Here is a 27,114-nt window from a genome sequence, read left to right as displayed (position 1 = left end):
GAGGAATCCAATGAGGAACAGAGGGAGAGGAAGGCAGTGGTCAGGATGGAGTAGACAGAACAGCTGGGGAAGAAAAAGCAAGAAATACACTAAAAGAATGAATACTCTGTACAAAGCCTCACTTTTGATGGTGTCACCAGCTTTCACCCAGGTTGTCCTCTGAACATGGTCCAAAAAGTTGCTGGATGCATCAGACCTGCTGGGTGTCACCTAATGTCATTACCAGTCCCATGTATGTTGTTGCTACTATTTGTAGAGCAAAAAGTGAGCACCAACAGCAGCAGTACCTTCACTGGTGTGAATGAAACTATCCCACATAAGGGTTGCTCCCAAGCAGGAACTTTAATATGCCAGTGGAATTGTCCTGGGAGAAACAAGCACATTTTTCATTAATGGAACAAGAAGGATTCAGGCACTCAGGCTGATCTTAAAACCCTCCAGGATAATTAGAATTGTCTCAGAAGTCCTGAATAATTCACATTCCAACATCTGTAAGTTCAAACTGATGGGAAAGCATCCGCTCCCTTCCCCATGCATAAAGTCTCTTCCAGGAGGCAGTCTCTGCTGGGTCCCCAGGGTTCAGGATTGATCCCAACATGCATTTATGTCTACACCACCACCGAGACTGTAAAAATCCACCCAACATTTGACTTACATTTTCTATGTGTTTCTTCCTTCTTCCCTGCTGATTCAGAATGTTTAAAACATCCCTTTCTGTTTATATGCTTTAATTCTTCCCCTTCCACTGTGAACCAATTCTCATAACCTTTCTGCAAAGGTCTCATTTTTCACACCTTTCCCAGTTGCTGCTGCATCCCCTCTGAACTCTCTCACAGTGTCTGGCTGGAAAACTTTGCCAGGTTTTGTAACCTTAATCTTGAGAGAAAGTACCAGGGATCTCGAGGAGTGGATTTGGGAGTAAGACAGCAGAAGGGGGATAGGAGCAGCTGCCTTGGAGTTGGGTCTCGTGATCTAATAAATTACCCCTAGTCAGGATGTAAATGATACTGGACATAGTCTTAGCCTGTCCCATTTGTCAAGTAATACACGAAGATGGTTTAAACTACTTCACAAGCAAGGAGAGGTGTAGAGAGTTGTGAAGGCTTGGCTGCTGAACAGATTGTAACTTGACCTCACTCATTTATGGCTGAGAGCTCTTCAAAAACTGCACTGACTTAACCAGAAATGTGATTGCCATACCTTCCCAATGCAGATAGTGTGCTGTGTCTTTATTTGTAATTTGTGGGGGTATCTGAAATAGTGCAGTGGAAAAGCAGGGGAGTTTTGAATGTTTGTATGCAAAACCTAACTATGTCTTTTAGCCTTTATTAATTGAATAAACCTTTTTTATTGTTATTGAGGGAGGAAAGTTAAGGAGATCTACTCATTTTATTTGACCAAAAAAAAGCAAGTTCTTTCTCTGAGATAAGACTTTATTCCCATAACAACTCTTGCACAAGAGCAAAATCCCAACAGGCGAGTTGTGAAATAAGTGGTAAGAAAAAAAAACATTTGGTCCATGAGATGCTGAAAGCATTGCTCCACAGACCGCAGTAAGTGGTTTGTTTAACTTTGCATCACTCAGGTGCTCTGCTAGGAGACATCTGAGAATACTTTGTGTGGGTGAGTCCAGAGGTCTACTGAAGAGTAATAGGAAGTGCATGAGGCAAACAAATGAAGTGACACATTCTGTAGTGCACAAACACGTGATGTCATTGCACTTTTATCGCATTTACTCGAAAGCTTACTCGTGAGCAGCCTAAGGGAGCAGGAGATTGGAAAAGCCATTACACCGTGGGAAAAGAAGAAAACCAGATAACGTGACATTGCATGTGCACAGGCAGAGAGTTATGCAAATTCTCTTCCTGGTTGAATGCTAGTCTTCATTTCTGGTTTTGATTACTGTTTAAGAGGGTACTTCAGAGAGCAGATCTAGCATATCAACCAGTTAAAACAAAGGACTCAGATGTCCTGTTTTTCAAACTAATTCTGACTTCTTAACCAACAGTGTGTTTGACTGGATGCCTACAAACTGGTGTTCAGTTGCCTTTGAGATACTCTGGGGTACGCTGCCTGGCTTCCAGCTCAACCTGAGTCTCCTTACCTTTACCCCTCTAATTATTTCCCCCATTCCCCGGGCTGGGGAAGAGTGAGCCAGCAGCTGTGTGGTATTTGGCTACCAGCTGGGTTTAAATGATGACAGTCCTCCTGTGCTCATCATTGGTGAGGCCACACCTTGAATACTGTGTTCAGTTTTGGGCCCCTCACTCCAAGAAAGACATTGAGGTTCTGGAGCGTGTCCAGAGAAGGGCAATGAAGCTGATGCAGGGTCTGGAGCACAGGTCTGATGGGGAGCAGCTGAGGGAACTGGGGGGGTTTAGTCTGGAGAAGAGGAGGCTGAGGGGAGACCTCATCGCCCTCTACAACTACTTGAAAGGACGTTGTAGTGAGGTTGGTGTTGGTCTCTTCTCCCAAGTAACAAGCGACAAGATGAGAGCAAAAGGCCTCACATTTCACCAGGGGAAGTTTAGATTGGATATCAGGAAACCCTGAAAGGGTTGTCAAGCATTGGAACAGAGTGGTCAGGGAAGGGGTTGAGTCACCATCCCTGGAGGTATTTAAAAGTCGTGTCAATGTGGCACTTAGGGACATGGTTTAGTGGTGGACTTGGCAGTGTTAGGTTAATTGTTCGACTCAAAGATCTTAAGGATCTTTTCCAACCTAAATGATTCTATGATTCTAAGATACTTAAATATAAGTGTCTAGATGTAGACATCACCATGTGAGATGGTGGTCAGTGCTCCTTTTGCAACTCGTGGAAATCTAGTCAATACAGTTGACAGAGGCTGAAGAGAGGTTCAGTTCTCTATGTAGCAGGATTGTGGGTCTCCCAGAAGACCCGAGTCACAGCCTTCAGCCTGTCTAGATGTAGATGCCCTAGGGGAATTCAGATATCTGTCAGGGAACTCAGACGTCATAATCCTTCATGATGGCACTTGCATTTTAGCATCCTTCTGTGACTGAAATGCCTTAATACTGGTGGTTCACCTCCCTAGACCTTCCTCATGAAACAGTGGCTGGAGGTTGTGGTGGCTTTTCTTTCTCTTTTCTCCTACAGCATAGTGTTTAGAGCACCATGTAGAGTATGACACATGGTGGCTCAATTTTGTCAATTTTTGACGTGACACTCTGCAGGAAAGGAATTGCTTTAATCAGTACATCAAGCAGTATGGGAGCATGGTACTTCCCAAGTGTCTCATTCAGGATCTTCCCTTCTGCCTTCTGCAGTCCCAGTGGCCAATTTGTTGTGTGGAGGGCACAGTTTGCTCCTCCAGAGATTACTTAAGTGCTCCTTAAGGGGCACAATATTCTATACATTGAGACAAAATTGAGGATAAATTGATAGGGTCCACCTGGCACTCCCCTTGGTCTGGCAAGGAGGGCGCTGCTTGAGGAGTAGAAAATACCCATCTGGGTAGGGACAAGAATTGAACCAGCAGTCTAGGGATGGCATTATCATGGCAGCTCTATTTCCAGCTACACTTTGTACAGAGCTTTATCTAGCAGTGATGCTCTATAGAATCAGTATCACAGAAAGGTTTGGATTGGAAGGGACCTTAAAGATCATCTAGTTCCAACCCCCCTCCCATGGGCAGGGACACCTTCCACTAGCCCAGGTTGCCCAAAGCCCCGTCCAACCTGGCCTTGAACCCTTCCAGGGAGGGGGCAGCCACAGCTTCTCTGGGCAACCTCTGCCAGTGCCTCACCACCTTTACAGGGAAGAACTTATTGTTTACATCTAATCTAAATCTACCCTCCTTCAGTTTAAAACCATTACCCCTCATTGTGTCACTACACCCCCTGATAAAGAGTCCCTCCCCCCTTTCCTGTAGCCCCTTTCAGTCCTGGGAGGCCGCTCTAAGGTGTCCCTGGAGCCTTCTCTTCTCCAGGCTGAAAAACCTCAATTCTCTCAGCCTGTCCTCATAGGAGAGGTGCTCCAGCCCCCGGTTATCTTCATGGCTCTCAGCAATATCTACCCACTTAGGAGACTTGGCAGAAGGATGCTCAACATGAGAGCCCTGTTAGTGCTTACATACACATGAATGATTTTGTGTTCTCTGCACCATTTCTGAATAAGCCAAGGAGCAGACTGTTAAATGCACAGGGAATTTCAGCATCAAACATAGTCCTCTACAGACTTTAGGCACTGGATAGAAGAATCAGCAGCTGAACAAGGACTGTAAAGCTTTAGATTTTGGACTTAAATACCTAGAGTGGCAATTAAAGCACACAAATTCTTTTCTGGGCATTCACCTCACTGGGCATCATTCTTCCCAAACAGGAAAGGAGCTCGATTTAGGGGTGATGGGTCCAGTTCAGCAAATGTATTAAGTTGCCTGATGTCTGTGGCAAACAACGGACACGAGGGACAGATTAGTGTGACACGAGGGACAGATTAGAGTAAACATATGGTCTTGAATCACATATGTAAGGCAAGAAACATATGCTAAGGTCTGTTACAAAGAGCTTTTTCCAAGAGTAAGCAACAATTAATGAAGCTGGGGTTTTGAAACTCTTCAATCTACGACTCTTGCCAGAATTTTTTGTTACAACATTTTAAAGTGAAAGGCAGTGGAGTCGTAAGACTTGTAAATATTATAAAAAGGTACCAATTACAATATAAGTAATCATGATGTAAGGAAGTTTTACAATAAAAAACGTTTTTGAATGAAACTCTTACCTCATAGGTCTCTTCTGGAATTTTGAAAGGTTACTGCCATTATTTTACTTTATATTCTTCCTGTGTTCCAGCACTACTTGATATGTTAAAACATGAAAAGGTTTACATAGTTTCAACAGCCTAACATTTCACTTTTATTTTATTTTGTTTTGTTTTGCTTTGTTGTGTTTTAGTGATAACTGGGGGGGGCTGTTATTTAGTATTAGCCGATTGAAACATTTCCTTATCTTCTCTAGAACAAAGATAATAAAAGCAAACTGAATGTTGCAATGATTATTTTTTTTAACTGTATGAGAATGTGCTTGCTGAAGTAGCAATAACTGAATTCAAACTGAAGTTCTGGCCTTACAAAGGAAACATTTCCCAACTTCACTTTTTTCAGAATTTTAATGGAAAATTTTGAAAACATTAATTTTAATTTTGAGCTATAAAAATGAAAAAAAAAAAGGAAACATTATGTGAGCTTAGACTTCCACCATCTGATTAACTCTGCTCACATCTGACATCATCAGACGCTTTTGCCATCTCTCTGGATACTTCTACTGCCAAATGCCTTCCACAGCTTCAGTGCAGGGAGTAGGTACCATTAACAGGCTCTGTTGCTCAGCAGTTTCTCTGCTAAGAGACATCCTAAGTGCACGACAAGTTCTTCTTGTTTTGCAAAGATTCAAAGAATAATTCAGGTTGGAAGGGGCCTCTGGAGAGCTCCAGTCCAGCTCCCTGATCAAAGCAAGGCCAACTTCAGTGTCAAGTGGTTGCTCAGGGCCTCACCCTGACGAGTTTTGAAAATCTCCAAGGATTTTCTGGAGTTTAAATTCTGTCATTATGAAGAATCTTTTCCTTATGTTCAATCTGAACGTTCCCCAGTTGCAACTCTCAGTGGTTGCATCTTGTCCTTTAACTGAATACTCCTGGGAGGAGCTGATGCTGTCTTCTTCATAACTGCCCTTCCAGTATTGATAAAAGATTTCCTCCCAAGACTTTCTCTTTTCCAGTCTGAACAAGCCTAATTCCCTCCATCTCTTTCTCAGATATCATATGCTCCAGCCCCCTGACCATCTTGGTGGCCTCTTCTGGATTCCCTCCAGTTTGTCAGTCTCTCTATTGCACTGGGAGGCCCACAGCTGGACACAGTAACCAGATGTGACGTTAGATGTGCCAAATAGAGGGGAGCAACAGCATCTTTTGACTTTTTAACTAAGTTTTTGCAAATACAGCTCACTATGCAGCTGGATTTTGTTTTCACTGGGGCATGATAGTGATTCATGGACAACTTCTTGTCCACCCAAACCCTCAGGTCTACAAAGCTGCTTTCCAGTCATCTTGTCCCTTGGCTGGAGTGTTGCACAAGCTTGTTCTGTCCAAGGTGCAGGTCTTTGCTGAACATCATGAAGTTTCTGTTGGACCATTGCTCTGATGTGTAGGGTTCCTCTGAATAGCATCTCTGACTCCAGCATATCAACCACTGCTCCATTCAGTGTCATCCACAAACATGGTAAAGGCTCTGTCCCGTACCCTTAAATACTGAAACATAGCTTAAAGTGGTGTGCAGCCTTCCTGTCCTTTATTTCTGCCCTGTAATGCTGCACTCTCTGCTTCTGCTTCTGATTTCATCCTGACCATTCCTTCCCCATTTGTCTTCTAAATTCCTGGTTTAGCTGTGCTTATTCCCTTTCTGTTCTCCCCACCCCATGCCTCCTGTCCGGTTGCCTGTCCCAAACCTTCTTCTTGGTGTGTTTCCTGCATGAAAATGTGTTTCCCTCCTTCTCTGGTCTTGTGCCTTGGACCCTGGACTCCCCTTTCCACTTCATTCTCTGAGAAAGTCAGAAACAGAGAGGAATCTCTTCTGTTGTCACCTTACAGAATGTGTCTTCGTAAAGAATACTGCTTATGAACTGGAAAATGTGTGTCTTTGATGCAATGACTGGTAGAAATGGACAGGAGAAGGAAATCTGTGGAACTAACTTGGCTCTGCAATGCGACAGAACCACCATGATCAATAGCTTGGAAGAAAAGAGACTCTCCCAGTGTTACAGGACTGTTCCCTTATATTTGCCAAAATTTTGTTTAGTATCATGTTGCATCAGCCTCCAAATCTCTTTGCTTGCGAAAAAATGTTGCACAGCCCAACGGGCCCTCCTCAGAAAGTTATTCTGTGTTTATTCAGTCTCTTTTTCTTCCCATTTTGGTTTCACGCTGTTTCCCTGGTTTTTATATACTTCTGTTTGTCACCCCTTGTGAGCTGATGTCCTCCTCTGTTCTGTTTACATGCATCACATATTTGCAAGCAGCTAGCATGTCGACTACCCAAGGTACCCCTGTCTCCCCCTGCTCCACACAGCTCAGCTCTGACTGCATCTTTGAAAAGCTTTTCCCACCCCTCTTTCTTGGATGCTCTTCAGTTTCCAGTTACACTTTCCAGTTACCCATCATGAAGACCTGAACTGTACTAAAACCTTTTTCTAGGCTCTGTTCCCCTTCCATCTTTCACTTCTTCTATCATCCTTCATTTCTGTTCCTCTATTATCTGTCTCCTAGGCTCTCTTGTCACTTTTCAATTACAGGCGATGGGCTGAAGCTTCTCAGATGTCCTCTAACCTCTTGGATTAGAGAGAGGTGGATAGGTACCTATTACTGCCAGCTCCTCTGGCATATTTTCAGCTCTTCACTGTTTAGAGGGAATTACACCAACACTTTATTTTCTCCTTTTCCCATCACTTGCCCTGAGCTCTCTGATGGCTTTCAATTCCTCTCATCCCCCTTTCCTCTTGTTTCTTGGCAAGTCTATTGGGACCCTCACCAATCCATGACCGATGAGACCAAAATCTGCTCTGGTTGGATAGTTGCAGCATTGTTTGGAAAGCTGCAGACTCTAGACTTAATTTTTGTTCTTTCCTTATGGATAATTTTCCCCTTTCACTCAAATTAAACCACAGCAGCAGGTTAAAGATTGCTCTGCGAGTGAGGAGATATTTAACTTTAGAACAGACTACAGGGCAGAGGAGGTGTTGGTGGGTAGCTTTGCTGTATTTCAGCTCTTCAGATGCTAAATGCATCTCTGACAGAGCAAGCAACTATCATTAGAAAGCAGTAAGTGAAAGAATTATATATATACATCTGGACAACCTCTTTTTTTTTTTTTTTTTTTTTTTTTTCTTCACATGTTTATATAAGACGTACTACAGAGCCTTGGTTTTGAGAGGAGATGGAGCCAGTTTTCTGGAAAATCAGACTTGTTTCAGGATTGGCAAGATGCAGGCTGCAAATTTAGGTATTTGAAATAAATAATTGATCGCTTTTGAAAATCTTGATCAAATTGCTTCACATGGACAGGCATTAAATAGGAATCTGCAGGCTCCAGCACCATGGGCTGTTTGTTATTACAGAAGATCATTTAGTACAGGCTGTTCTAATTTAGGTTAAACAAAGCTAATCCTGAAGTGATGTATTTCTTATCCTAGCCTGCATGCGTCTGTGACTTTGCACATCTGTGCACAAACAAAATAGGCAATTGTTTATGGAAAATAATAGGTATGACCAGAGGATACCTTGCCATGCAAGGTAAGACATGTTTATCTCTCTTGTGGAGATACAGGGGATTCAGGTTGTGGTTTGAGTTTGTTTCTGCCCAGGCAAGGGTACTGAATGGTATGGGGAATAGATAGGAACAGGAAAGCAAATGCTGTAGGCTCCCAAAATATTAGGAGACACTTACTGGGTTTTATACTAATCCACTGTGGCTAGTTCAGGGCTGAGCAGGGTCCCTGCAAAGAGGTCTGTAGCCAGCAGCTCTGGTATTCTGCTAGGGTATTTTTTTGTCTTGGCGTTGCAGGAAAAGCCAATGCCTTTGGAAACTGAGACTTGTCTTTCCATGGATGGCCAACATGAGTCATGACTTGCTGAACTTTTAGGGACTCTCTCTGAAAGTGTTTCTAGTGTTTCCAGTACTTATATCTGCCTGATTCCACTGCAGAGAATCATTTCTTGGAACAAACCACAGCTAACTGTGGTAGGAAATATTTGAAGGAGATCTATTGTCCTGCCCCATGCAATCAGCTGCAGAGAGGAAGCCACTTGTTGCATGCAACAATTTTAAAAAAAAGTTTGCATTAGCTGCATAAATCCCACATGCCTTACTATGTATCCCAGAATCCCAGAAGGACATTCCTTGGCTTAGCAGCATGAGGTCTCTTTGCATCAACGGAGACTGTTGCAAGGACTTTATGAAAAAGTAATGAATGAGGGTATAAATTTGGTTGCAAAATTGCAGTCAAAGCAGCCTGCATTGTGCCAACCTGTTAGGACAATGGGGCTAACTGGTGGAAAGATGTGTAATGTGTGAGTAACAGCTATGTTTGATGCAGGATCAGGTACTTCGGCATTTGGGCTTCTTGCAGGCACAGGAGCAGACAGGGAGGCAAGATTTGGGGCTGTCATCTGTGTAGCCCTATTTTGAGGAATAATATCACTGAGAGCTCCCATTTCTCCCTGTTTTCCATCTCTTTGCTCTTTAATTCATATTTTCTATCCCTCATGTTCCTCATCCCCTCCAGAATAACAGAACTGGCTAGAGTGGGCTCATGTCACTTCTCGGTTGCTCATGCTGCTAACAGAGAAATCCAAATGAGCCATGCAGCGCTTTACTCCTGAGGCTTATTCCTCGAGAAAGCTGTTTCTGCTCCCAGGGAAGTCAATGGAAGTCTAATTAGTCCCAGATGTTTAGTAATAACAAGCACTTCCTTTTGGTAAAGCCAAACATAAGCAGTGTTAAAACAGTTAATTAAATGGTTTTGGCTCTGTCATCAGGTTATTAACTAATTCCAGTCATGACAGCCAAGCTAATACTGGCTCTCAGAAGGAGATATAATCTTGCCGTGCTCAATACGAAAGACATGAACTCAGTGTGTGGCTAAATTAGCCTGCATCTGGGCACACAGCTCAGCTTGCTTTCACACCAAAGGAAAAGCTCACCATCTTCAGCATCGGGCTTCCAACTAATCCCTGGGATTGCTGCTTGTGCAAACTTTCTCCTACAAGAATAAGAGCTTGAGCCAATGGGTAGCGTTGGCTTTTGTAGATGTTAGATCAGGCCCTCTTGCTGCTGACTGTGTAAGTGCTTGCCTACATCTTCAGTAGATCTCTTGTTCTCTATTGGCTGTACTCTAAGATATGAAGCAGCTATCCCTGATTCATCACCAGAAGGTAAAGGTCTAAGGTGGAGTCTGAACACCATAGAAAAATAGGAAGACATAATAGCTTTTCATCTGTGGAGCATTCCAAGCTGGTGCTTTAATATATTCACAACCCTGTGCTTTTTACAAAATTCAAAGGTGTTTTTATTGTACAAAATTCTACAATGAAAACTACCAGCCAGTTTCTTACATAACTGCTTTAAAAATAGAATTATGCACCTTTTTGTAGTGTGTTAATTTTGACATTCACTAGCTGGAATAAACAGAAATGGAGCAGCAATTTGACTCTGAGTTATTTACCTGAACAGGTTACGGTCTGACCTCTGTTTCTCTTATGTGCCTTAATGTACAGTTCCTGGCATTAACAGAAAACCTGATATAGCTCCTTTCGAAGCCATTGAACCCCATTAGTAGGTCAGGCCCCCACTGTTGGTGAGCTTTTTTTCCACTTCAAAAGGGTGAATTTGCTGTCAGAGTACGGGACATAACATATGTCACTGTCAGCTTTGAGCAACACAACAGGTTGGCCATGTTAAACCCATCACAGAATGAGGTTCTATATAACTTTTCTTGCAGCCAGTCCTCTAGACCATAATATCTTTTAGGGAGAGACAGTGGACATCTGATTTGAATAATGGCCCAGGACTAGGTTTCCTGTGTATTGTTTCACACTGGTATCTTTAAAACACCTTTTTGCTGTCTAACCTCCTGTGACCTTTAAAAATAGATGTATTATTCTTCTGCATTGAATGCAACTGTATGCAGTGAGTTCCCAACAGTTTTCCTTAGAAATATAAACATTTCAGTCCAATGTTAGCTGGTTGAAATTCATTCTCCAAGACTTTTCTTTTAAAAAGTATTCACCCCAGAGTTGAATTTCTTCACATTAAACCCAGTTAAATATGTATTGCACGTGAGGGGCAAATTTCTCCTCTTTGAGTTGAACTGTGGACCTGTGACCTCCTGAGCAGATCTGGGTAACGTACAGTGCAGCTGTTTCACACCTGAGATTTCTCTTGCATCGCTCATGGGTATTAAGTGCCAAGACTAACTGACCTCACGTACCTCTCACGTCTTGCCCCGGTGGCTGGAGCAACATACTACAAGCAAAGTGAGGTATCCAAAGAGGTTCCTACCACCAAGGTCTTTGGTTCCCATAGTCAACCATGGATTTTCTAAATGGCAGCCACGAGCACAACAGACACAAACTGTAATTTCCTTTGTTATCTAATTTCTCATTGTTTTGGAACTCATGGGAGATCTGCAACCATCTTCAAGGAGTGAAAGACTGCATTTTGGCCGGCCCTGGTGTAGGTTTGTATGATTTCGGTTTTAGAAGGGTTAGGAGCTAACCAGTTAGGAAAAATAAAACCTTAGATCAAATCGAAATATCTCATGGAAGCACGTAATTTTGAGAAAGGCTTTCCTACTCAGTTGATGTCATCAATAACTGTCATAAAAAGGTGGTTCAGTTACAGTGCTCAATTTGCATAAAGTCTTTCTGTGAAGGTGACATCACTCAGTGTCTCTGAGGTTAGTGAAAAGTCTCAAGACCTTAGAGGGCTTTTTTCTTTTAGTCTGGTTTAAATTACATATCCCTCAAAACAACAGCAGGACTTTACAAAGACCTCTTCTACCACTGTATAAAATTTTTGAGCAGATCTGCTTATGAATGAGCAAGTGCAAAACACGGCAAATTCTCCTTTCAGTCCCTGCAACCCAGACCACTATCGTGGTGCAGTTCAGGGGCACTTTGAAACTGTCTTAAAATCCACAGTTAAAAATCAAAGATGAGAATTTTACCCTTCATTTCTACACACCGGCAGTGTAGCACCTGATTCCTTCAGTTTTCAAGGCATTTTGTGTTCCTATGCTTTAAACTGATGGCTAAAGTTCTGCCTGCGGAAGCAAAAAAATGAACCCACGCCAATGATGATCACGGATAAAACCAACACAAATGTTAATATAATAAGGAAGTTGATTTTCTTCAGATCCTCTTTTTCACAGTCTTCTGGTCTAATGTTCCCGATGTGCATTTCTTCCTGGTACCCAAAGTTCTGAGTGTACTGGCACGTTAAGTGCTCCACATTGGGGATCTGGACATTTTTGTTCTGGATCATTGATGACAGCCAGATGTTTCCACAGCAGTTGAGTGGGTTCCCAGTGAGATACAAGTTTTTAAGGGAATTTTCTAATGCTAAAATATTGCTGTTTTGTAATGTGCTAAACCTATTGTTCCGTAAGTCCAGAACTTCTAGTGGAGAGTCACTACCCCACTTAGGCAGCCAGTTCAGTTGATTTTCAGAGAGGTTTAAATGTTTAAGGTGACTAAAACAAGGCAAGTCAATATTTAACTCTATCAGGCTATTGCCATGTAAATACAAATATTCCAGAGACTTTTCCAGTCCTGATAATGCTTTAACTTCTATTTTCAGTCCAGGGTTCATGGAGAGATCCAAGACAATGAGAGAAGTCTTGTAGAAAGTGTATGCTGGTAGGATGTTCAGCATGTTGTCAGCTAAGTACAAGTACTGAAGAGTAGGAGAATCAACAAATGATACACAACCACTTTCCTCTCCGGCAAGTCTTTGCTTAGCTAATCCTGAGTACATGCTGCAAAGGCTGATATTATTGCTCTGTAGATTAAGCAGTCTGAGGCTAGGAAGACTTGAGAAAATATCAAATTGCAGGGTCTGAAGGTGGTTATTTTGAATATAGAGCTCCTTCAAATTTGACAATGTGCCAGCATCTAGGAGAAGGTTCTGCAAAGCATTGTAGCTCAAGTCGAGGACAACTAGGGAGATCAATGCACTGTCATAAGTTACTACAAATGCCTGAAGACAGTTTTTACTGAGATTAAGGGTGTGAAGGGACAACATTGATTCAAAGAACTCATCCGGAATGGATTTGATTTCATTATAACTTAAGTCTAAATATACAAGCTGGGATAAATAAAGAGAACTTTTGTTTCTACTTTGCTTCTGATCAAGAAGATGAAAAGAAGCATCTAGCCATTCATTTTCCATATAGTCCATTTTACTATGAGGGGATTCAGCAGTGAGCTGGATTAAATTCTTTGATAAATTCAGAGTTACCAGCTTATTTACCTGGGGGAAGACTGGGAAGTGAAGCAGTTTGTTTTCACTCAGATCCAAACATCTTAAGCTATATTCATCATCTGACTTTGCAGTGTGGAAGGTCTCAATGCTATTCCTGCTAAGGTCAAGTATCTCCAGCTGTCTGAGGTTGAAATCAGAAATGCAAGTAATTGAATTCATGGAGAGATTGAGTTTGGAAAGGTTCACCAGAGTCTCAAAAGCACCTTCTTCTATTTCCATGATGATATTACTCTGAAGATCTATCTCCACAAGATTGGGAGATCCCTGAAACATCTTGTGTGATATCATTATAATACTGTTGTCTGCCAAGGAAAGATACCGCAGTGCTGGAGCTTGTTTAATGAAATACTCAGCCATCCCATTATACAGACTGTTGTGGGACAAGTCCAGTACTTCCACCTTGGGTAAATGTCCAATCCCTTCTGTCCCATTCTGAGCAAGTTCATATAAGTGATTGTTGGCTAAATTTATTTCCAGCAAACTCGTCATGTGTGCAAAGACTCCAGGCGTGATGAAGCTTATCTGGTTAGAGCTTAAATCCAGGCACTGGAGGGAAGTGTAAAACGATAACGGCATTTCAGGGATGCTTTGAATCAGATTTCCAGACAGATCTATTTTGTTTACATTCGGATGGAGCTCATGAGGGATTTGGTGGAGGTCTTTGTTGTGGCAAAATGCCTGCAAGTTTGCCTGCCAGAAAAAGAGAGAAAACGGGCTGTCACGTGACAAATGAAAAAACATCTTTGCATGAAATACAAAGAAAATAACATTCAACATCCAAGGAGATCCTTCTTCTGAAACACTGATCACGCTACTTTCTCTGAGCATTCAGACAGCAAGAACAACAATCCTAATGCTTCTTTGCAGCTAACAACACTCATTTCATTTTAAAGACATTTCTGAGTTACAACAGTCGGGAGTTTTATCTGCATGTGATACCTACTAAATGTTTTGTACCTTTCTCCCAGGCTCATTTTAATAGTCCCAAGTGAAGGAGTTTTGCCCTCTTTCCATTGCAATCAAGCACCATTTCCTCACCTTTGTTCTGATGTTTAGATTTTCTCAGCTTCATTACTGTATTAGATTTTGCAAACTCTACTTGTAATAATAAGTAGTACTTACTTAGAAGAATTTCACCCTGTTGGCAGCATAGGTCCCAAAGCAAGGAGGTGGAGAAATGTATAAGGATCCTAGAGCACAAAAACCATCTCTCTCCTTAATCACACCCTCAGGTATTTGATCATGTCTTCTTTTAGCTATGGCTTAGTTAAGCAATGCATCTTGAACCAGATGGGTCATTCAACAACTGAAAATCTGATGCAAATCTCAAAACTCTTCCTGATTTTATCATCCACATTTATCCTCTTCCTAAGGCAACAGTTCCCTTCCTCTTGTATGGGGAGCACACCTTATGAAACCACCCACACAAGACAGCCATGACACAACATGGAAAAGACAAATTATGTAAAGCCAGGTTTTGAAAGGAAAAAAGCTGTGATGTGCAGTGAGGGCCATGCCTTTTCAGTCCAGTTATGAGCAGCAGGGTAGAGAAAAAACTGAAGCGTCAAAGTCAAATTCATCTTCTAGATGCATGTCTGTTTAATTGCAGCTAGGACCGAATCTGTGTCCAGAGCAAAACTTGGAGTATATGTTCATAAGGGACATTGGAAACATGAACATGATCATCCTTGCATAAATGTCAAGCTGTATTTTGTTATTAAGGAGAACATACAGCAGCAGGAGGAAGTGGAATGCGAAAGGATTAGGCAGCATTTAAATTTACTGGAGGAAAACTCTTGTTATGAATTTATTTGGGTGACTGGGTCATGTACTCTTTGTAGAAAGATCAGAAAGAAAAGAAAGAAAAAAAATCTGTTGAACCTTAACTTCTGCGTACAAGCAAAATCCAGATTCCATGACGCAAAGCTTTTCAGACATTAAAGAAACATTAAATGTAAAAAATATTAAAAACCATCTGTTTCATGCAAACTTTTTTTTTTTTTTTTTAGGCGAATGAAGTGGCAGGTCTGTTTAGGAGAAATGGGGCAATAGTCAGCATTTTGTGAATCTCTTTTGCATCGTGTGAGTTTTGGAGACAACACAAAAATGTGCCAGAGAAGTGTAAGTGCTCATCCAAACTCTAGATATACACAGGCTGCTCCACAGTCCTACCCATGACACATCTTTCCCAAAGATCCCAGGTAAATGGGAAATTACAACCTGAACCCCCTCCTTTTGTCCCTCCAACTCACTCAAATCTCCCGCACCTAAACAAATTAGAAAAAAAGAGAAGGGAATTTTCCGGCTTCTCCATGACATTATTTCTTTCCTGCAAAGCCACTGTAGAATTGCTCATGTTGAGCTAAAATGTGCACAGAGTTGTGCTTATCTCCGAGGCCCAAATAACAAAGTAGGAAGTCTCTTCTTGCTTGGTTTGTGGAAGAGGGAGAAACCAGAAGGATACAAAAATCCTGAGTGAAAAAACAACAGCCGCTTTGCAGCCTAAGGCAGATGCCAGGTTTCTTCCCACACTTTGAGACAGATCTCACAAGTGTTGAGCATCCTCCACTCCCTCTGGTCACTCAGCATCTTAGCAAAGTCCTGATCCAGCTACTGTCAATGCCATTCCAGCTGGTTTTCACTGAAGTTGATGGGGGAAAAGTCAGTCCCAGTTCACCATGTACCTTGCAGGACTGAGCCTTTAACCTGCATCCACTGAACTCTCCCAGTGATAAAAGGGACTGAAAATCTATACCTCCTACTGTCTGCTATTTGTTCCTATAATATTTCCTTTTTTTTTTTTTTTTTAAACTTTCACTCCTTTTCATGGACTATTTTGATCCTCACTGAATTTCTTATCTAGTCTATTCTGAAGCATCTTTACTCCCCTGAGGCTCAAACTGCATGTATTTCATTCTCATCATCACTAGGATGAAAATACAAAGCGTGTCTCAGTGGGATGGAGCAAACAGCATCTGTTTGCTCCTATCTTCTCTCCTCCCACCCCATAGCCCAATGGGTTGGCAGCCCGAGGCTGAAAAAGTGGTTTTTGCTGGTCTCATATTCTGACATCACCTCTGCCAGTGCTGCTGCTAGTTTGTCTGAAGTTCATTGGCAAGAAGTACTGCAGGGTGGAGAACACTTGGTCCCTTTAGTGGCTGGTCCCATTCAGGTACTGGTGAAAAAATGACCCAACAGCTCCAAAGTTGAGCATCATTTGGATTCTGAGTCCAGTTCTTCAGTGCTGAGCACTGGGTGGAAGTTGTCACCCGCCTTAGTAAAAGCCCTACAAATGAAGAAACTGGATCCAAGCCTCTACTTGTGTTCTCCTGTACCAACTCATGAGCATTTGAACCAAAGAACTTGGGCTGGAGCCACTTGGCTCTGACATGCACTTGAACTGTGTCCATGCCCACTCTCTAGAAGAGCTGCCCAGGTGGAGGCTCAGCTACACAATGAAAGATTAGCAATTTTCCCAGGTACCACATATCAGCTGACCTATTATAACCGGTCATGCACATGTTCTTGCATCACCCCAATGTAAGGTAAGATATAATTTGCAAAACATCCTTCCCTAAATTATTTGAAAGCTCCTCCTTTGCCAGCTAATATGAATTAGCAGAAGCATCCTTCTTTGGGAGGTCAAACATGAACTAGTTGAAGCCCCTCTCCGTGGAAGGTAATGTGAGTTAAGAAGAACCTCCTGACATTTAAGTTGTACCTTGTCTCACAAACAGGTAGATGTGCAGTAACTTGTACAATCAGTGCAGCTCACTCCCATGTCAGGGGTCTGGTAAGGACTGTTTACTTCCTAAAACCGCTTTTACAAGACTTTGGCTCAATGACAGGACCACCAGTAGTGACTCAGAGAGGGGCATGGGTTTCTGACTCATGCTTCTTCGATGAGATCTGGGATGAAAGTTTCCATTTCTGAGCCTTTGTTACTCTAAAGGTGTCACCACAGAGAACGTACTGTGTAAAACACCGAGGCTGTGATGAAAAATAATCACATGAAGTAAGCAGGACTCTCAATGGACCCATCAGCTAACCCAGTAGCTCCCTCTTTCTTTAAGCTGTTTGGATTTACACCCTCCTCCTTCTATTAGATGAAACGCCCAGCAAAAGAAGACAATCAACATTGACATTAGCAACGCTGAGCTGTTAATTTGTGCCAGATGAGCATTCCAGCCCCTGACTGCAGCATGTTTTCTGTCAGGGCCAAATTTATCCCAGACTAGTTGCGTAGAGCCTTAGGTTGTTGTCTTGATGAAAGCAGTTTACAGTGGAGTGGTGGAAACAAGCATGTGTTTACTTCTCAGCAATCAGCCTGATCTGTGACCCATCAAGAAATGGGACGGGATGAATCGGCTTGGATTATTGCGTGTCTCGCCCAGCCTTCATGTGACTATGATACATGGGACCCAAGCTGTCATGTTTACAGTGGCTTCATCAGTTTTCCCTCTCCAGCCAATGAATTGAGCTACACAGTCACCTTCCCAAGATCTTTTTATATATACTAGGTCTTAATTTCTCTGGAATTCAGGAAGTGCAGCAATACGGCAGGGTGGGCAGGAATGGAATGACTCCCATAAGGGAGATGCGTACAACTAGCAAATTATTTTTTCCCTATTTTGGAAATTCTTGAGGATTTGTGCTGAACAGCTTCAACGTTCAGAAAAAAAAAAAAAAAAAAAAAGAAAGATAAGTATTTTTAAATGTCCTGTTACAGTCAGAAGCGCTTGGATAGGGGAAGGAGAAAGTTCAGCTGTGAATAACGTTTATAATATTGTACCAGGTGCTTGCAAAAAATTCAAGGAACAAGTTTTGTACTGGAGCGAGAGGCTTTGTCACTTCTTTTACCTCCAGCAGAAGTCAGGTACAACTCCCTTGGCAGCAGTGCTGTGTCAGGGCAGAGGAGGTCAGTCTCCCTGTTATTACAAATGGGCTGGTATAGATGTATTTCACAGAAGATGCTTTATTTAAAGCACAAAGAACTTCGGCCTGATATAAAGGAGTTGGTTTTAGGTCCAGGTTCTTTCTCTGTCTCAGTCACAGGATCTCTGTACAGTCCTGGGGAAATCAGGTTAAATTTCTTTTAACCAGCTCCCCTTTAGAAAAAAATGGAGATAATGACCTTTCTTTCCCCCCACCTCCCCTTTTATGTGCTGTCACTACAACAAGGACATAGCCTGAGAACTGCCTGCTGAGCATCCACTACCCCAGGAAAGCCCATCTCTGCCATCACAGAGAGTCTGGTCCTGGGGGGGTTCCCTTCTCAGAGGCCACAGCTATTTGTGCAGGGTCTGTAACAAGGGCTCCCAACCTCATCCAGGATCTCAAGGGGCCGGAGTGGGGAGACTGCCTTACCATTTCACAGGACATCCCCTCTCTGGGCTGATTGTTAGAGGTCCCTCGGTTCACCACTGCCAGGAAGAAGATGACGTACAGTTTCATGGTTCTGCAGGTAAAAGTAATTATGGTTAGATTTCAAATGTGACTCAGCGGTCGATGCTTGCGAAAGCTGGCACCAGATCATCATCTAACATGGAAAAGCACACATGCTGTGCAATAAATTAACCCATCTCTGAGCCTACAGCACTTATGACCTACCTGTGTACATTTGTACCCCTTTGAGCCTGGTGGGAAAAAGAGAGATTTATATGAGGACTTGAAAAGTCCTTGAAAGTCCTTGAAAGGCATTTCGTGGGATTGCCCCTGTTTGATTTCAGCTGCTACCTAGATGATACGCAGGCCATGCAATGAAGTTCAGATGCTCAAGCTGGGCAGTGTGTCTCACATCATGGAGAAAGACAACTACTGAAGACCGAGTTACCTTCACTCTTCCCATAGAGGCAGCTCAGAGACTTTCAACTGGGCTGGAGTTTTGGGGTGCCAAGTCCGGAGCAAAGTGAAACGGTGCCACTCAGAAACAACAAGCATTGGGAACACTTTCCATTTCCAGCCACATCATTTTCCACTCCTCTCATCCCAGAGTGTCAAAGAGCTTTTACACACTCATTCAGATTTGTTGAGTTAATATAAACAGCTTAAAGAATGGACTGAGAACGTTTTGTCCAAATGTTAGTTTCCATTTTATACATCCCAGGTACGGGCAGGCTTTTGAATATATTTGAAAGCAGATGCCTTACAACGAGTCAGATATAAAATGGGATGGATTTGTGTGAAACAAAGGATTCATCAGAGTTTAACTGTTTGGAAAGCACTCCAGAAAATAGCATAGAAATAAATGCAGAAGGAGCAAACAACACCGTAAGGCCTGTCACTGGGCAATGGGAGAAAAATGCAAATGAAGCCAAGGGAAAGCATTTGTCCTTCAAACGGTGTGTTTCTAGATGGACACTAATGAGGTTCCTGGCTGTGGTGGCTACGGATGTGAGCTCCAGATATCACTTCTTTATGACAGCCTCTGTTGCAACCATGTTGAATCTGTCTGTAACTGTATGGCTTCTTGTAAGCAGATGTGAGCTGGTCCTGCCCGCATCCAGAGCCGGTGAGACACACGCCAGCTCCCAACTGGAAGCCATGCAGCAGTGCTTAGTTAGCACTGCTCTTAAGCCTTTCTAGGAGCAAACCTGCATCTGTCAAGCTCCAAATGCACGCCAATCCCATGCACATGTGTCGCCAAAACCCAGCATCAATGTACCATTACTCAGCGGCTTCCACCCACAGAACATCAGGAGGCTGGAAACAAAAGCAATGGGATCGTTCCCAGCTGGTGGAGATCCCTTCACTTAGTCACTGGTTGAAGGATGCAGCTTCCGTGCAGCAATTGCAATTGCTGAACATCAATGACAACAGGTTCACTGTGGCAACCTGCTCATCCTTCCACTTCCCAACCAGAGAAAAGAGTTGTGTACTAGGAAGGAACTGGGGAAGCTTAGACCACAGCTACTCTATTTTCAGACTGCACATTCCTTCTAGTTCAGGGAAACAACTAGTAATGGATGATGGTCTGGGACTCCAAGGTGAAAGAGATTGGAGTTTGTCTTTGGGGCTCAGCAGCAGAATCAGAAGTCTGTTCCCCACTTCTAAAACAAGACCAGGGGTGTTCATTCTTGGCCCTTTTAATTAATGTTTGCAAAATATGCTGAAATCATTCTATGGAAGAAGGAAATGCTGATACCACCATCTATAATGTCTCTGTCGTTCCCCTTCTGTTCCTCATTCCCCAGGCTTAGAGGAGTGGGTGCCTCCTCTAAGGAGGAGAAATTTTATCATTTCGGTATTAGTTTGTTGAGAGAAAAGATAAACATACCGATCATTACAAGGCTTTGCTCAGAGCCCTCAGACGGAAATTATTTCTCTTTAGACACAATGAATTAAGCTGAGGAAATCTCCATGGATATTACCCACAACAGGACACCACCCTGATGGACAGCATGCATCCCATGCACTCTGAGATGTCTTCTCTTGTCACACTGTCAGCGCAAAAAAATGGTCCCTTTGCTTCTTAAATAATAAACCTGGCACGATCCAGGGTCCTTAACATGCTTTGAAACTTCCTAAATTGTAAGTGTATAAAGCAACTGGAAAATGGATGTATTTGAACACTAAAATCTGATTTAATGGCTTGCTGTGTAAGACAAATCTGTAGTAAGCAAGGAGACCGTCCCTCAAGGTGATTCTAAGGTGGCTGTCACACCCTGAAGCACTAGGACATGGTGGTCTCTTCCAACATGAGACCACATGGACTCCATCCAAAGGAGGATAAGCCACTCCTCATGGTACAGCACAACCTCCTTGCTCATGGAGGTTCCCTTCACAAGGTGGTTTTCTGTTCAGCTGTCCAGCGAGGAGCTTTTTCTGCCTGGCTTTTCTCTAGACAACCTTTAGACCCTTCTCAGCAACACCTGGCATGACACAGCACTGCGTCCCCCTCCTCTCTGCTCTCTGGGCAGATCTCAGCCCCGCCAGTGCAGGGCTGGGAGTTCACAGAATCCTCATTACCCTGGTGTCACAGAGCATCACCACTAAATCCCTGCCTGCTGGCACTGATGTCTCTAACCACAGCTTACAAAAACAGTCTGGCACAGCAACAGCATCTCGACCTAAAGGAACTTTTATTGCTCTGAGGCTTTCCCAGACTTGAAGCATCTTCGTGCTCGGTGCCAGTTTGCTCCCGCTGGCAGCTGTGATAAAAATCCCAGCACACCTCAGAGCAGGATTGAGCTCTGAACCCCATTCAATGTCACAGCTTTCCATCACGGTACTTCAAAATCACCCATCCCCAGCTGAAAAATAGAGGTGATTTCAGTAACACCCCCAAGGAGTCTTGTTAAGTAGGTCAAATAATTTAGCATCTAGAAAAAGCATGGTACCCAAACCACATCAGTATATCCACTTAACAGATGGGAGGGCAAAGGCAGAGAAAAGCAGTGGTTTGCCCCAGGACACATTTGAAACCATGGAATAATCAGGGTTTAATCCCAGTTTGCCCAGTTCCCACTCCAGAACAATATTTGCCTGCACCTCTGAAATATTAACCCTGAAACCACTTCATAGATGTTGCTTGTAGCTAACAACATCACCTTCCAAATTTCCCCCAAAGGTAATTTCTGTTACTGCTTAGACAATTAATAGAGACGTTCTCCTGTGCCAAAGAGAGGTTAAATACAAAAGAATACACAAAACACAAACCAAACTCCCCAGGGTCTGATCCTTTTTCACACAAGACTCTGATGCTAAATTAGAACCTTCAGGGTTAAAAAGAGGGAACATTTACCTTGTTTCAAGGGTTTCTTGCATCCCCAAACACTGCTTATCATGTCTTTAAAAAGCATATCCAGCTCTTCAAAACCGGTTCAGTCCTGGTACTGATGAAATTGTTCTTCAGCTTCACGTCAATCCATTCAGGACGCCAAGAGGCTCACCCGTAACTTCAGAACGAAGGCATTTTCAGGGAAATAACCTTATTTGGGACAGTGTCTGCTTTAAATTATGTTGCTTGTCTTCCTCTGGACTCCTCTCCAGGCTCTTGCTGGGTCCTAGCCACCGTTGTGCTCCGGACGGAGTCAGCTACTGTGCGACATCCTGAAGCCCTTACTCGGGGTAGGCGTTAAGAAACAAGGGGGATTTTTGCCAGAGAAACTGCCAGGATGGGGCCATGGGTTTGCACAGGGGAATAAGTGACTTATCATTGCCGATGCCATTGTTTAGCTGTGTGCGTGGTGCAAGGCGGCGTGTTTACTTTAGGGTTTTGTGCCTGTGAGTTACATTCCTGGAGGGTTGCAGCCTCCTACCCCTGCACCTAAATCACTCTCTGCATTGTTAGGAAAACAGCACTTGAGGATTAAAGGTTTCAAATTCACGGCTGATAAATACAAAGCCCAGAATCTGGAAACCTGTCCTGGAAGAAATAACTTTCTTTTTTTGCAGTGGCCCCACTAATCACAGTGTGATATCAGTCTGCTGGCAGGAGGGGGGCTCGGTCTCAGCTACAACGCACCTGACTTGAAGGGTTTTCATGGCACAAGGCAGGAATTAGGGAGAGAGGTAAAGGCAGGAGGGTCCAAACATCCAAATAAACTGCTGAATTTCTGGCAGTGAGTACATAGTACTCAATCTACAGGACATGCTAGTAAAAGCTTCCCATTGCAAAAGGGGTGCTTTTGTCATGCAGAAGATGATTTCAGATTGCCTGCAAGTTCAGCTTTTTATTTATTATTTTGTGCTGCCCTCTAGGGCTGGAGCAGCTGTCTAATTGCTGGTTTCCTCACTTCCTTTTGCTAATTAAGTCCTGCTTCTGGAAACCCCACCTTTATATAGATTTCCCGTTGCTTTCTCCCAACCTCATGAGCCTGAACTATTGCAGTGCACTTCTCCCATGGTTGAAATAATATAGCAAAGAGCCGTGCTCTTAGCATCTCATGTGCTTTGTAATGCACTCTGAAATGAGAGGCATAAATGCTATGAAGAGGCAGCACTATGTGTGTGGGCAGGAGAAAGCATGATTTGGTGTAATGGATAGAAAAATTCACATTTAGCTCTCAGGACAACAGTCTTCCAGCAAGATTATCACTACCCTGGACAGGTTGCCCTTGACTTGGCTTTCATCAGACCAATTTTTATCACCTGCCCCCAAGAACGTAGTGTCTTGAGCTTCCCTTGGTCAGAGCTGGCTGCAGAGCTGTTTTTCACTTGATCCTTTTGGCACGCTCTCTAGAGTCAAGTCCTCCACCTGCAATCCCCTTGGGGTAGGCAGGAAACTCATGCTGAAGCTGGGGGTCCCTGTGGTGTCCAGAGGTGTAAATGCCTTTTGGATGCTCTCTGGGTTTAGAATTTGCTTTGTCAGCAGTGTGCAATAGAACCTGCAACGCACAGACCAGACACTTTCACAGGGCAAACCTCCAATATTTGAGGTCTCCAAGAAAAGAAAAATCCTTTTTTTTTTTTTTTTTTTAAATAGCATATTCTGATTTGGAGATTGAGTACAAATATCATATGATGTAATGAAGTATGACAAGTGCCCTGGATGATTGCAACTTCACATTTTTCTACACCTGGATGTTCAGAGCACTTTGGGAAGTTTGGATTTGCAGGGGTAAAAATAGCAGGGCTTTTGTTGGTTGTGCTTTTTAAAAAGCCAGCTCTGTTCCTCAAGCTGTTTTACTGAGTGGCCAAGCAGCTGTGCCAGCTGAACTGTGAAGAAGAGCCTGGACAGAAACAAATGCCAAAGCAGGAGGGAAGGGCATGCACTGATTCTGTTGCTCAGGACTTTGCTTCATTAAAACCACAGCTTTAGAGGACACCAACCGCGCTGTGAAAGATTAGCACTGTCCTTACCATCTTTGCCCTTTCCTAGAGGGGATTTGACAGCAAATAGTTTCAAAGACCCTGAAGCACTTGGCTGACTTCCCATTTTCAATATTTTTGTGTTTTGGGCTACCCAGCAGTTTACACTTTAAAATGTTAGTGAAACATTTCACAGTGTGTGTTTGGTAGCCACGTCTGCAGAGCAAGGGTCGTCTCCATCAGACAGATTGGATCATCTCCATCGGGCAGATTTTGGAGAATCAAGCACTTTTGCCCACCTGCACAAAATAGCAAGGGCTGTCCCATCCCACTGATGCCAAAGGGTTGGCACCTGTGACCCTTTGAAATCAGGGCCTTCCTGATTTTCCTGTGGTCTCAGCAGTCGCTGCCTGCTCAGTTTCTGCCAACATCATCTGGATTTCGCCCCACGTCACCCAGATCTGGGGGCACCTCATCAGACCTCTCCTCTCCTCCAAACACTCTTCCCAGCATGGCCCAGAGCAAGAAAAAAAAAAGCAAATCCCAGCCGCTGGCTCTCACGAGCCAGTCCATAATCTGCTGCAGGTTCCCAAGGGTTTCAGATAAACAAGAATATGTCTTGACGATTATGTGTCTTGAACCTCCAGACCTTTTGGAGTCTGTCCATCCATAACGCTGCTGCTTTCTAAGGCACTGCTTTTGGGTTGAGTCTTGTGTCGAGCCGTATGAATCAAACTCTCCAGAGAAGTAAATAAAACAAGCTCCCGCCTTAGAAAGTGGGTCTGAACTGCAAGGGCAAGAGTGGGACGAGTCTTGCTCCCTTTCGACTGAAATAGCTCCCTGGTGATTCATCCCACCAGGGAGCTGGAGACAACATTAATATTAACCCTAGTAAAAAATAAATAGCCCATGCCATCCTCAGCCACAGCTTTTAAGAAAGAGGCACAGATCCAGCTCCTGAGTCCCTACAACATCTCCAGGAGCTGCTTCTCCTGGTTCATTTTGCTCATGCCACCTGCACCGTGCTTGGTCTCTCATGGGTAGATGCAGCCTCCTGCCTCTCTGGTGTCAAGTCCACACATCAAAATAAGGACTCCCACATCTCCTGTAATCCCAACGTGGCTTTCCTCCTGTCTTTTGAAGCTGTTTCCATCCTTCCTTCTCTCTCTGTCTTCTCTCCATGTGCACCTCTATCAGGTGTTCAGCTAACAGCATTTCCCCACCAAAAATTAACATTTCCAATTCACTGAACACACAGGGTTTGGCCAGTTTCCCCATTGTATTCACCTTTTTTTCTATTCCTCTCTCCAGGAGAGAAAATGTAAATGAATGAGAATTGCATGAAACCCACCGGCCTGGAGACTTTGTGAGCGAGGGGCTGAGCAAAGGGACAGCAACAAATGGGAAAATGAAAACACTTCCATCAACAAAAAGTGACATGTACTGGCATTTGTAGATTAAACTATCTGAACATGAAATACTCTCCCTGGAGAACAAAATTCCTGAAGAAACTCAAATTCAAAAACCAAACCAGAATGTTTTCTCACCAGCTTTAATTTAAGTGCAGCAAAAAGAGAGAAAAATCAGCTTTTAATTCAGCAATATTTTTTTTACTGACAGTGGAGTCAGTGTTTAAGAAAAGGTGTACTCAATTTATATTATGCAACAGGAGATAAAATGAAGTGAGGAAAATTGTTTCTGATAGATTTGACTTGCATAACACTAATACCCCCCTGTGAATCCATCCATCACTGTATTAGTAAAAGGCCAAGCACTGATACAGTCACTAAGCTGTAACCATCTGCTTTAAAAAGAGATGACTGGTTGTGAATTTCTCTTACTGAAAACTAAAGGACTTCAGCATTTTAGAGTGATAAGTTGATTTTAAATTTGAAATTATTACATCTTAGTAAAAAACCAAACTTCCACTGTTGTGGAAAGCCAAACTTTGGCTTCTATTTAAGGGAAACATATTTGTACTTTTATCTAAAATACAACAGGGTTCGTCTTTAGAAAATCATCCGTGACTTTTATATAAACTAGGATTTTCTAAAACTTGACTATTTCCAACTATTGTCTAAACATTAATTCCTCATGATAACAGTCCAGATGCAGCAAAACACTAGCAGTAAGTCATCGTTCACCCAAGGTGACATTCAAGCTGTCAGCATCTTAGGAGTAGAAAAATAACCCTGCCATCTCACACCTCGTGCTCCAACAGGGAGAGTTCAATGACAGCACTGATAGGAAGAAGTGCAGACGAGCTAAACAGCATTTTGCCCATTTTACCCGGGGACTGTGTGATTTGCCCAAGGCTATATTAGGATTCAGTGTCGGAGGGCTGGGCAAGCAGCATTTAATCAGTACACAATGCTGATCTCTGCAGCACTCCTGGTTCAGAGCGCTATAATGCAGTAACACCATAAATAGACTAAAGTCCTGCGAAGAAAGGAAAAAAAAAATCCATCTCCTCGTCTTCCATTACTGTAAACACAGAGAATAATAACAAAGCAGGCATATGACAACTGTATTGTTATAAACTAACCAGTGCCTCCTTAATGTAAAGGATCTAACTCGCTGCAGTGTAAGTCCCTGATGGATTAAATATACAGCTGTGTGGATAGAGCCATCTATATAGTGTTTTTAGTCAGTTCCTCAGCCTATTCATAAACACAGTATATTTTATTTATACAGTACCTTCCTCATCTGTGTTATTTTTAAAGGCTGCAGCTCTAAGTCACCAGAGCCCCCGTCTCTCCCGCAGTCGAAAGCTCAACTTTCCAGCAGGCTCCCGGGTTCGCACGCGTCTCCACGTACCTGCTCTGTGGCTGGAGGAGGAGGAGGAGGTTTTGCCTCTGCTTGCAGCCTTCTGCCTCCCAGACTCTCCCAGCAGCCTTTCCAGCACAAGCCGAGGAAGAGTTTCCTTGGGGAAGTCGTACCTCTGTTGCATGCCAGCTGACTAAAACTCTGCGAGCTCCGAGAGAAGTTTGAAGTCACAGGGAAAAAAAATACTCCCCATAGACTGGTCCTTGAATTCATTCCTTCGCAGTCATGAGCTCTTATATATTCCCAGGCTCCCACGAGCACGTGAATACATACCTCCGTAATAGTTTTAAAATGTGTGTGTCCTCTGCGCTTCTCTTTATTTTCCATTTCGTTCATTCAACCTTGGCTTATTTCCTGCAGTTTCTCAGCTGGTAATTACGCTCCTCTCGTATTGACACATGAAACAGTCTGTGAATACCACAAAAAATCCCCTCCGCAGGCTTTGGGGACACGTGCTTGTCTCTGAAGTTTGCCGTGCCTGTCC

At 43.2% G+C, this 27,114-nt stretch overlaps 1 protein-coding gene across 2 annotated transcripts; it reads right to left on the bottom strand.

Annotated features, from left to right (window-relative positions):
• Positions 1–9,994: 9,994 nt before the first annotated feature.
• On the bottom strand, positions 9,995–26,776 carry LRRC32 (leucine rich repeat containing 32). Of its 2 annotated transcripts, none has more exons than XM_074817033.1 (3): positions 26,622–26,776; positions 18,420–18,510; positions 9,995–13,742 (listed from the first exon to the last, which is right to left on the bottom strand). In XM_074817033.1, the coding sequence occupies exons 2-3, from the start codon at positions 18,504–18,506 to the stop codon at positions 11,802–11,804; spliced, it is 2,028 nt and encodes a 675-aa protein (XP_074673134.1). In that variant the 5' UTR covers positions 18,507–18,510; positions 26,622–26,776; the 3' UTR covers positions 9,995–11,801. The 2 variants fall into 2 exon arrangements, with proteins under 2 accessions (XP_074673134.1, XP_074673133.1); XM_074817032.1 differs by lacking the exon at positions 26,622–26,776 and adding an exon at positions 21,796–22,313.
• Positions 26,777–27,114: the final 338 nt, after the last annotated feature.

This window comes from Strix aluco, chromosome 2 (assembly GCF_031877795.1).
Source record: "Strix aluco isolate bStrAlu1 chromosome 2, bStrAlu1.hap1, whole genome shotgun sequence".
Classification (NCBI taxonomy): Eukaryota; Metazoa; Chordata; class Aves; order Strigiformes; family Strigidae; genus Strix; species Strix aluco.
This window is presented reverse-complemented; position numbering and strand designations above follow the sequence as displayed.

Bases quoted from the DNA above. Each gene is read 5' to 3' on its own strand.
- LRRC32 (XM_074817032.1), bottom strand. From the start codon at position 21,818: ATGCAAGAAACCCTTGAAACAAG. The intron at 18,511-21,795 runs GTAAATGTTCCC...TTTTACCTGCAG, and splicing joins CAAGAAACCCTTGAAACAAG to AACCATGAAACTGTACGTCA. The intron at 13,743-18,419 runs GTAAGGCAGTCT...TTTTTCTGGCAG, and splicing joins AGGGGATGTCCTGTGAAATG to GCAAACTTGCAGGCATTTTG.